This window comes from Panthera leo, chromosome B4 (assembly GCF_018350215.1).
Source record: "Panthera leo isolate Ple1 chromosome B4, P.leo_Ple1_pat1.1, whole genome shotgun sequence".
NCBI classification, from domain to species: Eukaryota; Metazoa; Chordata; class Mammalia; order Carnivora; family Felidae; genus Panthera; species Panthera leo.
This window is the reverse complement of record NC_056685.1, coordinates 62,234,392-62,247,868: the sequence shown is the minus strand read 5'-3', so window position 1 is coordinate 62,247,868 and position 13,477 is coordinate 62,234,392. Positions and strand designations below refer to the sequence as shown.

At 39.5% G+C, this 13,477-nt stretch overlaps 1 protein-coding gene and 1 long non-coding RNA gene across 3 annotated transcripts in view; one reads left to right on the top strand and one right to left on the bottom strand.

Moving 5' to 3' along the window:
• Positions 1-11,584, top strand: part of TMTC1 (transmembrane O-mannosyltransferase targeting cadherins 1) — a 273,311-nt gene extending 261,727 nt beyond the window's left edge. Inside the window, exons 18-20 of the mRNA XM_042946180.1 lie at positions 791-913; positions 3,992-4,069; positions 8,823-11,584. Of these exons, the coding sequence (XP_042802114.1) occupies positions 791-913; positions 3,992-4,069; positions 8,823-8,963 (342 nt within the window). The 3' untranslated portion in view covers positions 8,964-11,584. The remainder of the gene's footprint in view (positions 1-790; positions 914-3,991; positions 4,070-8,822) is intronic.
• Positions 1-13,477, bottom strand: part of LOC122224398 — a 33,105-nt gene that overhangs the window by 11,950 nt on the left and 7,678 nt on the right. The window lies entirely within an intron of this gene.

Below are 13,477 nucleotides of genomic sequence, written 5' to 3'. Positions count from 1 at the left end.
CAGGGTGCGGGACCAGGGCAAGGCTTTTGTTTCATATCTTGGGAGAAGCTTTGGGGTTTTTTTGTTTGTTTTTGTTTGTTTTTTGTTTTTGAGAGAGGGGGTGGGGAGTGAGCAAGGGGCAGAGAGAGAGAGAATCACAGGAGGGGCAGAGAGAGAAAAAGAGAAGAAGGGCTTGTGTTTACCTGAAGTGGAGCTCAAGCTCACTTGAAGCAGGGCTCAAGCTCACCAATGTGGGGCTCAAACTCACGAACTGTGAGATCATGTCCTGAGCCAAAGTCAGACGCTTAACAACTGAGCTACCCAGGCACCCCAAGCTTTTGGGATTTTATGGAGAAAAGCAGCATGGTGAGGTTTGTGCTTTGACGGGATCCCTGGCTGCAGGGGATGGGGCAGTGGGTGCTGGGGGGTGGGTGGTGGTGGGAGGGGGCCAGAGTTGGCACCAAGGACCTAAGAGGAGGCCATGATTGGAGGGGTCCAGACGGACACAGGCAGGGCAAAACAAATGATGCCAGATCTTGTTTCCTTTCAGCTTTATCACATGATCTTCCTATGGAATGGTCAAGGACATTTCATTGTCACTAATATAAATGGAAACCCTGGAGTATAGGGAAATTATCTGGTCAGGGCCACATTATTTCTCAGTGAGAACATCAGAGAGAATGAAGAATGTGTTTTGATTGTCATTTACCACACCAGCTAATACATAAGAACAAATGATACATTTTATCATTTAAGTTAGTTTTTCTTCATCTAATCTACTTATTCTGTCTTATTTTCAAACCTGTTATAGGCACTTGATGCTATAGACAAAGCTCTCCAGCTGAAGCCAAAGGACCCTAAAGTCGTATCTGAACTTTTTTTCACAAAAGGAAACCAACTAAGAGAGCAGAATCTTCTGGATAAAGCTTTTGAGGTATAAACACTTAATAAAATTATGTTATTAAATGAAGGGATTCAGATTAATACTCTCAATCTTTAATGAAGCATATGTGGCAAAATTTAAGATCATTGGCATGTTTGTGGAGTGAATTTTCTGATTAATTACCATGATGTTATATGTTTCGTTTTTATCATTGAGCCTTTGGATTTTTAGTATTCAGAGTTCTGCAATACCTCCACATTATTTTCTGAATGATTACTTTTAACTTGGTGCCTAAAGCAATTCCACATTTTTCCCTCAAACCAGTTTCTCTCTCTGCCACCCTCACTCTCTCTGTTTGCCTGCAATAACCCTCTAGTCTGGGTGGACTAGTGCCGAATAGCTTTGGCATTTCCACACATCCTTATAACATCCTTCTACACTCCCCCCGTCCCCAATTCCCCACAGATTCCCTGTCAGAATCCACTAAGACACAGCCTGTGTCCTCCTCCTTCTGGAAGCTCATCTGGCCTATCCTTTCTCCTTGGACTATCCTTTCTTGTTTCCCGTGAACTTTTAAAACATTTACTGTCTCTACAAGTCATTTGAAAGTATCATATATTACACTGTATTGTTAGGTCTCTTTCTCCTCTCCCTCTGTCTTCTCCATCCCTCGCCTCCCCACCCCCTCTGGGCCCCGTGCATAACGCCTGCTCCCCAGTTAGATTAGACTTCTCCTTATAGAAGGGGACTGCTTCCTTCTGTGTTCCAAAACATAACATCTTGCATCTTATAGGCATTCAAATAAAATTTATACACAGCTTGAAATCAAAACGATATTGCAAGCAAATAGAAATGTTATAGAAATACCAAGCATTTCTGGTAAAGCCACAAGTTGGAATTAATGAAGTCATAAAATTACACTAAATACAACATGGGGAAAGTAAAATTTTAAATGATATTGTTTTTGAAAACAGTGAGTGATTTTTAAAATATTCAAAAACACATGTAAAGATATTTGGGGAAACTAATTTGAATGTGAACCCTTAAATCAGAAACAGTGGCATATTTAAAGCAGAAAGTGTGCACTTTTCTCTGCCCTGTGAACATTTTTTTAATGTTTATTTATTTCTGAGACAGAGACAGAGCACGAGTGGGGGAGGGGCAGAGAAAGAGGAAGACACAGAATCCAAAACAGGCTCCAGGTTCTGAGCTGTCAGCACAGAACCCGACGCGGGGCTTGAACCCATGAACTGCGAGATCACGATCTGAGTCGAAGTCAGATGCTCAACCGACTGAGCCACCCAGGTGCCCCTATGAACACTTTTTAATACCTTAAGTTACTTATACCTAACATGACAATTTGATTAATGTGTAATTAAATTATAAATAGTTATTTGGTATCTATATCTGTATCTTATACATTGTATTGAAAACCAAAGTATTTTCTAGTTGCTTAACTAATAGATCAAATAATCATTTTAAAGTGGCCAGATTGGGGTGCTTGGATGGCTCAGTTGATTGAGCATCTGACTTCAGCTCAGGTCATGAATTCGCAGTTCATGAGTTTGAGCCCCACGTCGGGCTCTGTGCTGACAGCTGAGGGCCCGGAGCCTGCCTTGGATTCTGTGTCTCCCTCTCTCTCTGTTCCTCCCCCACTCGTACGCCCCCTCTCTCAAAAATAAAGATTAAAAAAAAATTAAAGTGGCTAGATCTATGAAAGGTAGGAGTAGGGCCTTGGGCTAACAGTAGCAGATAAAATCTATTAACATTTTTATTTATGATTACATGTATTCAGTATTTTAATCTTTGCAACAGTCATATAAGAAAGCTATGGTCATGGTCTCCATCTTACAGTTGAATAAACTGAGACTCAGAGGTTGTGTAACTTGCTCAAGGTCACAAGGGGTAAGAGATGGAGCTGGGATTTGAATCCAGGTTCCTAACTTCTACCCTACACCCTCATCTCTGTTGATAGAAATCAACCCGAGACACTTTCTTCAGGTTTACTTTAGCAGCTTTTTAAAGGCATAGTTTCTTATCGTTTGCTTGCTTCTTTTTTTTAACGTTTATTTTTGAGACAGAGAGAGACAAAGCATGAACGGTCAGAGAGAGGGAGACACAGAATCTGAAACAGGCTCCAGGCTCTGAGCTGTCAGCACAGAGCCCGACGTGGGGCTCGAACTCACGGACCGCGAGATCATGACCTGAGCCGAAGTCAGCCGCTCAACCGAGTGAGCCACCCAGGCGCCCCACGTTTGCTTGCTTCTGTTAAAACTAAAGTAGAGGAGGAATGGTTCAGATTCTGTTTACTTCACGAATCTGTTCCATTGGAGTCTTGCTAATGAAAATAGCAAAGACATTAAAATATACACACGGATCCTTAGCTTTGAAATTGAAAGTAGCACTCTTAGCCTTTAGCTTTATTTAGGGGACCACTCTTAAGTGCAGACCCAGTGGAGAACATGCCTGTGACGTTAAACAATGTGCAAAATATTACAAATATGCCGCACAGATATTACATTTAATGGGATACACATTTTCAGACCAAAAGAAGTATTTGAGGGAGAAGTAACTCTCTTCAGACCTTTCATGCAGCAGAAGATAAAGGAAGACTGTAATGATTAAAACTATCCCCTAGGAAAATGGAAGTCCTTAAAGAAGTAAGAGCATCCTGTCACGGCAAGTATTTCAGCATAGGCTGAATAAACATGCCAGTGACATTGTGAAAGGAGGTGCCACACTAGGGCTAAGCTGTGTGGGAAAATACTCGAAGATGCTGATTATTAAAAAGAAAAGTATTCTTACAAACTCCGTTTACAGTGACTAAGGCCAAAGCAGTTTTCTTGCAGATCAAGACCAGAGAGAAATGATGCACTGTAATAAAACCACCTGGATTCCACAGGTGTCCTCAGGCTCTGCAAGCAAATCACACAGTTCAGTTTCCTCCACTTCCGAATCATCCATTTTGAAAAATAATTGAAATAAACGGGAACACCTGTGAGCTAGTGGTGTCTGCTTTCATTGTATTAACCATTTAAATTCTCACTGATGAAGAAAGTGGTTTCCACGTCTGTAGCATGAAGCATGGGTTCTCGTTCCTCAGCCTGAAGATGTTTCTTATATGTTTAGAGCTACAAAGCAGCCGTGGAACTGAATCCAGATCAAGCACAGGCCTGGATGAACATGGGTGGAATCCAACACATCAAGGTAGGAGAATAATTCACTTCCGTGTGGACTGGCTTTTCTTTGCGCTTTCTCTTTCTGTCTTTTCTCTCGAAAGATTGAGAAAGTATTGTTTATTCCCTCTTTGAGTTGTCTGAACACCAAAAACATAGGTGTTTAAAAGTGAAATTAGGAGTTTATGTTCATCTTGTATTATCGTGATATTGAATATCATGAAACCATTTTAAAAATAAATCTATACAAATTAAATCCCATGATTTTACTTAACATAAAGAAAATTGTGTGCACTTAGGAGAAGTATCATCGCACAGCAAGTGGAATCTGCTTATGTGAACTAAGTCCTTGTTAGAGCTTAGCATAGCTCATTGTCCTACAGTTTAACTCACGGTCAAGACTACAGTGTTACTTTACATATCACTTTACTATTTCTTGTATCGAATGCGCCTTTTACCCCCTAATCTTTTTCTGAAACACAAGGCTGTTTACTTGTGGGTTTGTTTTTTGTTCTTCCAAAAGAAAAAGCTACCTTTGAGAGAAGCATTAAAAATGACCTGGGGAGGACTGCTGTCTGTAACTAATGAACTCAAAGACTCACATTCACTCGTTCATCCATTCATTTGACAAACATGTATACAGAGCATGCTATGTGCCAGGTACTCTTTTTGGGAGCACTGGAAATAGAACATTGAACAAATAAGACAAAAGTGTCTGTCTTCGTGAAGCTAGCGTTTAGTAGGGGAGACTGGTAATAAATAAATACATACATGCATACATACATAATATATATACATACATATATACATACATATATACATATATACGTATATATGTACATATATATACATACATATATACATATATGCATACATACATACATATATAAAATATATCATGGTGCTATGGGGTAAGAGCTGAAATTTAAAATTAAGGTGGCTGGGAAGGCCTTACTTTAAAAGTTATTTTGAGTAGAGAACTGAAGGGAACAAGCCGTGTGGCACAACAGGGAAAGAGCATGTGCAAAGGTCCTGAGGTATGAGAGTACCAGCTGTGTTTGAAGAACAGGGAGGAGGCAAGTAAGACGAAATGGTAGAAGCCAGAGTCAAAGAAGACACAGGGCCAGAACATGCAGAGCCTTGAAGGGGGATTGTAGGGTCCTTGGCTTTTATGCCATGCCAAATGAATTGTGGTCCTTGGAGGACTTTCAGCAGAGAAATGCCATGGTCTGACATGTTTTCAAAGGATCACTCTTGTTTAGCTAACCTATTTCCAGGCTTCTACCTGTCTTTATATTGATAAAATAACAATATAGTGATTAGGATTTAAACAAAAGCCTAATAGGGTTCACTATTAAATGGAAACTGGTCATTCTCAAAAACACAACAAAACAAAAAGGTGACTCATGATTATGCAACTGGAAGGCAATAATGGGATAGTTACTCTGTGACTGACAGCCTTGGTCTAATAGAAGAACATGGATGGTGAATCCAAACATGACATTTATCAGGGCAGAATAACCTGAGCTCTGACCTTAATGATTTTCTAGGGTGTCCAACAGTATGAACTTACTTTTCGAATAGTAACATAATTTTAAATAGTTAAATAGCATGTTAAATAGTTACATTTTAAAATAATGCACGCTCAGTATGTTTTTAGATGGGAGTGTGTCTGCAACTTAAAGCAGCTGGGTTCCCCTGTTAATGTAAAAAGTCCAATAAATATACTCAAGACTTTTCCAGAAAGTCTGGAAATACAGGGATCATAGTACATTCATTGGACCCTCAGATTAACAAGTGAATCCATGCTTTCCATTTAGAGGTACTTCCCCTAAAAAGGTGTCTGGAGGTTGAAGAAAGATCTGTTAAGTGTATGACTTTAAAATGTAATGAGCACAAGATTAAAAATTAGTTTATGCAGCTTTTCATCTCTGCAAACATCACGTACTAAGTTAAACAATATAAAATGGCCATGTTTGGAGTTTAAAAATGGCCTCATATCAGTGAATTCATACAATGCAATCCAGTGTAAATGTGGATTGGGATGTGGTCATATAGATGCCACCATTAGGAAGCAAAAGTATTATCATGAGATCCTAAAGAGAAATCGTTAGCTTTCTGTCTTTTTGCAGAAAGTTAGCCCTTAGTAGCAGAGTGCTCCCATCAGTGTCAGCCCATCCCAGGCTCGCTCCTTCCCCGAGCCCGGGTGAAGCTTAGGATACTGAGGTTGCCAGTTGGAATAAGGCTTTGCAAGGAGGCGGCATGAAGAGATGAGAAGAGAGTTGTCTCTTGTTTATACTGCTTGGTAATAAAAGATAATTATTATGAAGCTCTATAAAGGATGGAGTGGATAGAATAAAAATCTAAAATACATTCTTTATAAACACACAATTGCATCAACTGGGCCATACCACAAAGTACTATTTTCAGTACTGTCCTATGATAAGAATACGCATTTTCTAGAATGGCATTGTGCAGTAGACCTCTCTGTGATGTTGGAAATACTCTGTATCTGCATGGTCCAAGGCAGCAGCCACTGGCCCATGTGGCTGTTGAGCCCTTAAAATGTGATTGGTGCAACTGAGCAACTGAATTCTTTTTTTTTTTTTTTAATATAATTTATCGTCAAATTGGTTTCCATACAACACCCAGTGCTCATCCCAACAAGTGCCCTCCTCCATGCCCATCGCCCACTTTCCCCTCTCCCCCCACCCCACATCAACCCTCAGTTTGTTCTCAGTATCCAAGAGTCTCTTATGGTTTGCCTCCCTCCCTCTCTGTAGCGTTTTTAAATTTATCATAATTGATTTCAATTTAGATAGCCATGTGGGGTCAGTGACTCCCATAGTGTAGATAGCACATTCCTAGAAATCAGATCATTCAGATTTGCTACCTTAGCATCTCAGAATTGAATCAAGCGATATAACTTTTAAAGAGTAATAATAAGGCTTCCAGTTTAATCAAGAAAAGAGCAATTTGAGGAAGAAAAGATAACTCTAGGAGTACATTTTATATGAAAGGATAAAGAAAGCTGGTGATCAAAGAAGGAAATGCCAACGCACCGGACTCAGGGCTAAATTCAGGGAAAACTCTTGGAAGAGCAACTTCCAGGTCAGCTGAAGTACAAGCATATTTTCAGAGCACACATATTCAGTCATCTGCATGTGTGTGCTAAGCCTGATACACATCACAAAACACTTGGAAGTTAAATGCTGGAGTTGAAAAAAATAATAATTGAATGTAGCAAACCCAGGTTCTCACTTGTTCAGAATTCTGTTTAGCCTCTTGGGAGAATCAAGGTTAATAATCAGAAACGTTTTGGGGCGCCTGGGTGGCTCGGTCGGTTAAGCGGCCGACTTCGGCTCAGGTCATGATCTCGCGGTCCGTGAGTTCGAGCCCCGCGTCGGGCTCTGTGCTGACAGCTCAGAGCCTGGGGCCTGTTTCAGATTCTGTGTCTCCCTCTCTCTCTGACCCTCCCCCATTCATGCTCTGTCTCTCTCTGTCTCAAAAATAAATAAACGCTAAAAAAAAAAATTAAAAAAAAATAATAATAATCAGAAATGTTTTCCTTTTCTGCCATTTCCACCCTCCTTTTCACCACTATGGCGAGCCAGTGCTCTAAGTGGACAGTGTCTGCATAAACCTGGATGGTCTTTTAATAATGACAACAATGGTAGCATCAGATTGAGTGTTCACTGTGCGTCAGGCAGTGTCCAAGCTCTTAACATGTATTCACTCAGCTGGAAGATAGTTAAGCATTCAGTGAATATTAGTTGCTAGTCGCGACCTAGTACTTTCACTTAGAAATGCTGTTTTAAATTGTGATGGGAATTCAGAGCATAACCGGTTTTCTTCCACATGGAGCTGCAATTGAGCATAAAATAGAGCAAACTGAAATTTGGGGGAATGGAGAGGACACTCACAGTCATAGTTAGGAGACATGGCAGGACACGAATCTGAAAGAGGGTGGACCAAATAAGGAAGGTAAAATTTAGTTGCAGAAATGGGCCTGGAAAACAAGAATTGTGACTAATTTGCTCAGAACCATCTGGGACGGGGCATACATGGTTTCCAGTTAGAAAGCCATTGAACAAAGCAGATAGGGGTCAACAGAGGGTGGTGATAGGTGTCTTTAGCAGGTCCAGGGTGACGTGCCTTCCTTCCCGCTTTAAGAGGATCCAGCAGGTACGTATTGTCACACGCCTTGGGTAAATTTAACCCCATATTCCTATAAGTTCTTTTCATTACATAAAAACTTACATTTCCATTACAGCCTGTATTAGGCAAAAGTTGCTTTTATGTCTTAAGCTGGAGATGCGAATAACTTCTACCACTAAAGAGTTACAGTGGATTTCTGTTTAATCATCACAACTTGTGCAGTTTCAAAAACATTTCCCACAGATCTCCCTCCATTCCGTCTTTCTCTCCTCTTTCTCTCTCTGAATGTCTAGCCATGGCTCCATGTGATTACTAAGGAATAGTTCCATTATGAAATGACAGCCTCATGCCCTACATTAGTAGAATTGAAAATCTGGTTTTTTGCCATTTCACCTTACACTATAACTCTCATCCCTCACATTCTCCGGCTGGCCTGGTACTTAAAACAAATGGATTCTCCAAAAGCACCAACAGATAAGGATAAAATTTTGCCCATGCAGTCAGGGGTTCCTTCTGAGGACATATGTATTCAAGTGGGCCAGATGGTCTGTTTCCTAGTCTCCCTGTTCTCCAAGAGAGTTCCAATGGGTCAGAATAGATCATTGTTCCCTTTCTTTTCCCCACAGGGAAACTATGTGTCCGCAAGAGCTTATTATGAGAGAGCCTTACAGCTGGTTCCAGACAGCAAACTGCTGCAGGAAAATCTCGCCAAACTGGATCGCCTAGAAAAACGATTACAAGAAGTTCGAGAAAAGGATCAAACATAAGCAGCACTGGAACCAGTCTCGAGGGACAGTGCTGGTGCCTCTGGAAGAGGAAAAAGTGATGCAGGCTCGCTTTCACAGCAGCAGGGGGGCAACAAAGAAGCTTTCCTGTCTCTCTGCATTCAGGGGGGCACATTTAGGGACACCGCTGGCACCTCTGTGCTGAGGGACTTGCATTTCCATGGAAGAAGACAGAAAGAGCAAGCAAGAGCTAGGCCTGAGAGGAAGGAAAACAACTACTACACGTTTTGCAGATTTTTGTTGGCTTTAATTCCAGATTTCCCTTCATCTATTTCTCTGCTTTCCCAGCTTGAGAAGCTAATTCCATCTCTTAGTGTAGACTTTTATGTCCCAGAAATACATGGGCTTGAAATGCTATGAAGGGAGAGCAGCTCTTCTTAATGAGTTTTTTCAAAGAGAATAAAATCTCTGGGATAACCATTTGGGAAATTCCACCAAGAGGTAGCTCATTGAATTCTCCAGAACTGGAGATGAGTAATAGTTTGTGTAGAATCTTCTGGAATATATGGGGGAAAGGGCTCTTGTTAAGTGAGCTCTGCCTATATTCCCCTGGGGATAATCCCCCTAGAGCCCAATTGAAGAGTAAATTAAATTCCACTCTGATGCAATCTTTTCCTGTTGCCTAATATATCAAAAAAAGGAAGCTTCTGGAATTGTGTATGTGTATTCTTATCCCTAGGGGAAAATCAAGGATCTTGGTACCCCTAATTCTTTATGGAAATGTTTAAGATTATTTTAATTTTATTACAAGTACTACTAGAGTAGTGGTTCTGCTCTAAGATTTCAGAAGTGCTTTTAGAATCATAAATGTTTCTGCCTCCACATATATTGTTATTTTGGTGGAGAAAAAATAGTATATTCTACATGAGAAATATTAAAGATATTAACTAAGAGAAATGTTCTACTTTGTTATCTTAACGTTCAGTCATCCAGAGATTTATTATTTTTTTGAAAACTATATTTAACCATTGACAAATCTTTACAGTATATCACAGAAATCTTCACAGACTATAAACAGATGGAAAGGGAGCTCTATTGATTTGTCTACTGGGTCTCGATGAGAATTCTGCGCTTAGAACATGAGTGATGGAAACTTGGAGTTCTTGGTTCTGTATTTATAATTTTGGAGATTTCATGGAGAATGCTGAAAAAATCTAGGGGAAAAAAATCTCAATTTGTAATTTAAAAAATATATATTTATATTTAAAAGATAGAGGTAGCAAAGTTGAATTTACAATTTGACCTTTGTTTTTTAGTGTTATTTATTTCATAACTTATAAAATATTTAATATATATGTGTACACACATTTTTTCCTGTACATACTGGTTTTAATAGTAGCTTTCAGAACTGATCATACAAAAATTACAAATCTGAATTACAAAGTAGTTAAGTTTTAACAGCCCCTCAAAAATTTTGTATTGATTATTCACTTGCTGAAGCTAAAGAAATTAAGAATCAGACATCAGTGTTTGGGTGGTAATATATTTTGGAAGTGAAGAAATTGGAACACCTGATTCTAATTTGGCCATCATCATAACCTTTAAAAAAAAGGAGAAGAAGAAGAAGAAGAAGAAGAAGAAGAAGAAGAAGAAGAAGAAGAAGAAGAAGAGGAGGAGAAGGAGGAGGAAGAACAACCACCAAGTGCTGTTCACAGCTCTGGGCCAGGTGGCCTAAACATGTAGTACCCTGAAGGCACTCAGATTTCACATGCTCAGACCAGGGCAGGGTAAAAAGTCTGTTTCTTCTCAGCACAGTATCAGGAAACACTGCCCCTCTATGTTGTTATCTTTTTGTCAAGGTAAGTCTAGTTTAAAAAAAACTTCTTTGGAAAGGGATGATGGAAGGAATACTTTAAATGCAAAGGATTACAGAATTTGAATTGGCATACATGTATTTGTATGCATCAATAATCCAATAATATATGTATTACCACTATGATCTTCTGTTTCTAATAGTCCTTTTAGCCTTATATATCATAACCTTTTCCAAAATTTTATTTAAAATATTTTTCTTGCCTTCAAAATTATACTTGTGTAGTCCTAAGGCCAAGAAATGTACTAGAGTTTATTTTAAATGATCAGCCCACTCCCAAATTGAAAAGCATAAGCCTAGCTAAAAACAGTATCTAAGACTTTAATCACAACTTTTTAAAATAACCTGTAACCAAAACTCACACTTAGGAAATTAATGGAAAAGACTAAGCCCCAAGTTTTGAAAAGCTTTTTTTTCTCAGCCTTACTTGAAGGGCTGCTAAAGGTATGAGGGTCCATTAGTGGGAATAATTGAAATGGCAGTCACAGTGTAAAAGTTTCTAAGGGAAGGGGTCACATGACCTTCAGGAGACTTCTATCTTCTTTTGGGTGCTTTTCTCTCTCCCCATGTCTTTCTGTCTCTCTCTGTCTCTCCCCCTCCCCTCAATCTCTCCTTTCATTCTGTCCCTCCTCCCCCTCCCCTTCTCACTATCACTCTGCCTCATTCTGTGTGCACACACTGGCAACTCTTTGAACATTAAAAGTAAGCACTGTTTGTTGGGTCAGATATTTTTATCCTGATTTAATAATGTCACTGAGATGTAGCCAATGAAATAGTTTTCATAGTTAAATAGTGCCTATAAAAAAATAAATCACATGTTATTTTTCAAAGATATTAAGTGTATTTTATAACTATTTTTATTTGGTTCTTGTAACATGAAAATAATATTCATTCTTATCAATAAAAGCAGGCTAGTCATGGAGATCTATCTAGATTGCCCTTAATAAAAGCATGCTTGGCATGAGAGTTGATAGCCCTTTCTGAGATGGAGTCTCAGAGCCAGCTTCATGAGCATGCACTTCATGTGGCCCCTCAGGGTCCTGCACTCAGGCACCCATGCTTGGTCAAAGGCTCTGCTTGAAATTCTTAATAATTTTGAACGACGAATCCTGCAATTCCATTTTGCGCTGGACCCTTAAATATGTAGGGTATCCTCAGCGGGAGGGAAGTTGACTGAGGACAAGACAGGAGTTGCTTTAGTCTGGGTGAACACTTGATCTGGTGATCAGTTTTATTTGTGACTGTGTTACTCTGGGCAGCATTTGCTTTTTTTTCTCAGCTACATTTCAAGTTCCTTGTGTATGTCTGTTCCCTCTTACTGCCAGTCTATCTAACCTGTCCTTCTGTCCTACCTAGAACCAGTTCTCCTTGTCTTTAAAATTCCCAGGAAATGACAGTCCCTTGACACAGGAGCCATGACAATGGCTTTACCAGTTTATTTCAACCCTAAGAATTATTCAGAATTTTTTAAATGATCCAGATGTTTTCAGTCTGTATTCATAAAACATGGTCCCGTGATGTAACATAGGTAAACTAAACCAAAGATTCAAATGCCTTGGAGGAAAGGAAATTTTATTTTAGAGAATCCTGAGATATATTCTTTTGGGCTTATTTGTTTTGAGGTCTATCATAAAACAAAGAGGATTGTTGGCACTTTAATTACAACTTCCTATAATACTTCACAGCCCCTAGCATGAGACTCTGACATTTGTCACAGGTCATACCTCATCTGATGCAGGGGTTTATAGTGGTTGCACGATGCTTCTGGGCAACTGCTCTTCAATGGGACTAAATGAGAAAATCCAAACTGTTCTATACAAACCCACCTACAAAAGCTATAATTGGAGGGGGAATAAAAACAAATGTGTGGTTTCTTACTGTCTCTATTAAACATTCCAGGCCCCTCAGGTTGACGAGCCGCATTCAGCTGATAGTTGAGAACTAATCCCTCACACATACCGGCTCTCAAGCCTGGCTGGGCTGTAGGATCACCTGGGGACCTTTGGAAATCTCTGAGATGCTGGCTGCCCAGGTTAAGATGCTAATATGCAGCTAGGCTGCGGAACCACTGTGGGCTAACAACTTTAATGGACTTTTATAACCCTTCTCAAGTTGTGCTTTTAAATCTAGGCTACAATGAGCCAAAGAATTCTAAAGAATAATTGATGGCACAGTTGATTGGTTGAGACTATTGTTTCAAGATTGACAGACAGGTCGGTTGGGTAGGGTAGTTTGCACTTGTGGCAGTTGGACTATAATTTGACCTTACATTTTTAGAATTCTTGGTCCTCAGATGGAGAGGAATTGCCATTTGTATACACCAGACAAGTCACCCAGTATGTAAAACTCAGAAGGTGTTCATGGCATAGAGTATATTCCTAAACCTATGTCTCTCTTGGTTATACACATGTAAACTTTGGTTAATTATTTCTTAATTGTACTCATTAGAATCAGTTTTTGAGGGGAAAACGAAAAAACTTTTGCTCTGATGTGTTAAGGATTTGCCTCTTACGTTAATCAACCTATAGGATATTAGTAACAACAATCAAGGCAAATGTAGTTGTAGGCGGTTTGTTTGTTTTTAATTTTTCACCTAGTTTCCAGATCACATTTACTTTGATTAAATGGCATGTTCATATCCCAATGATGACAAAATGTAATTATCTGACATCTTTTGGCATTT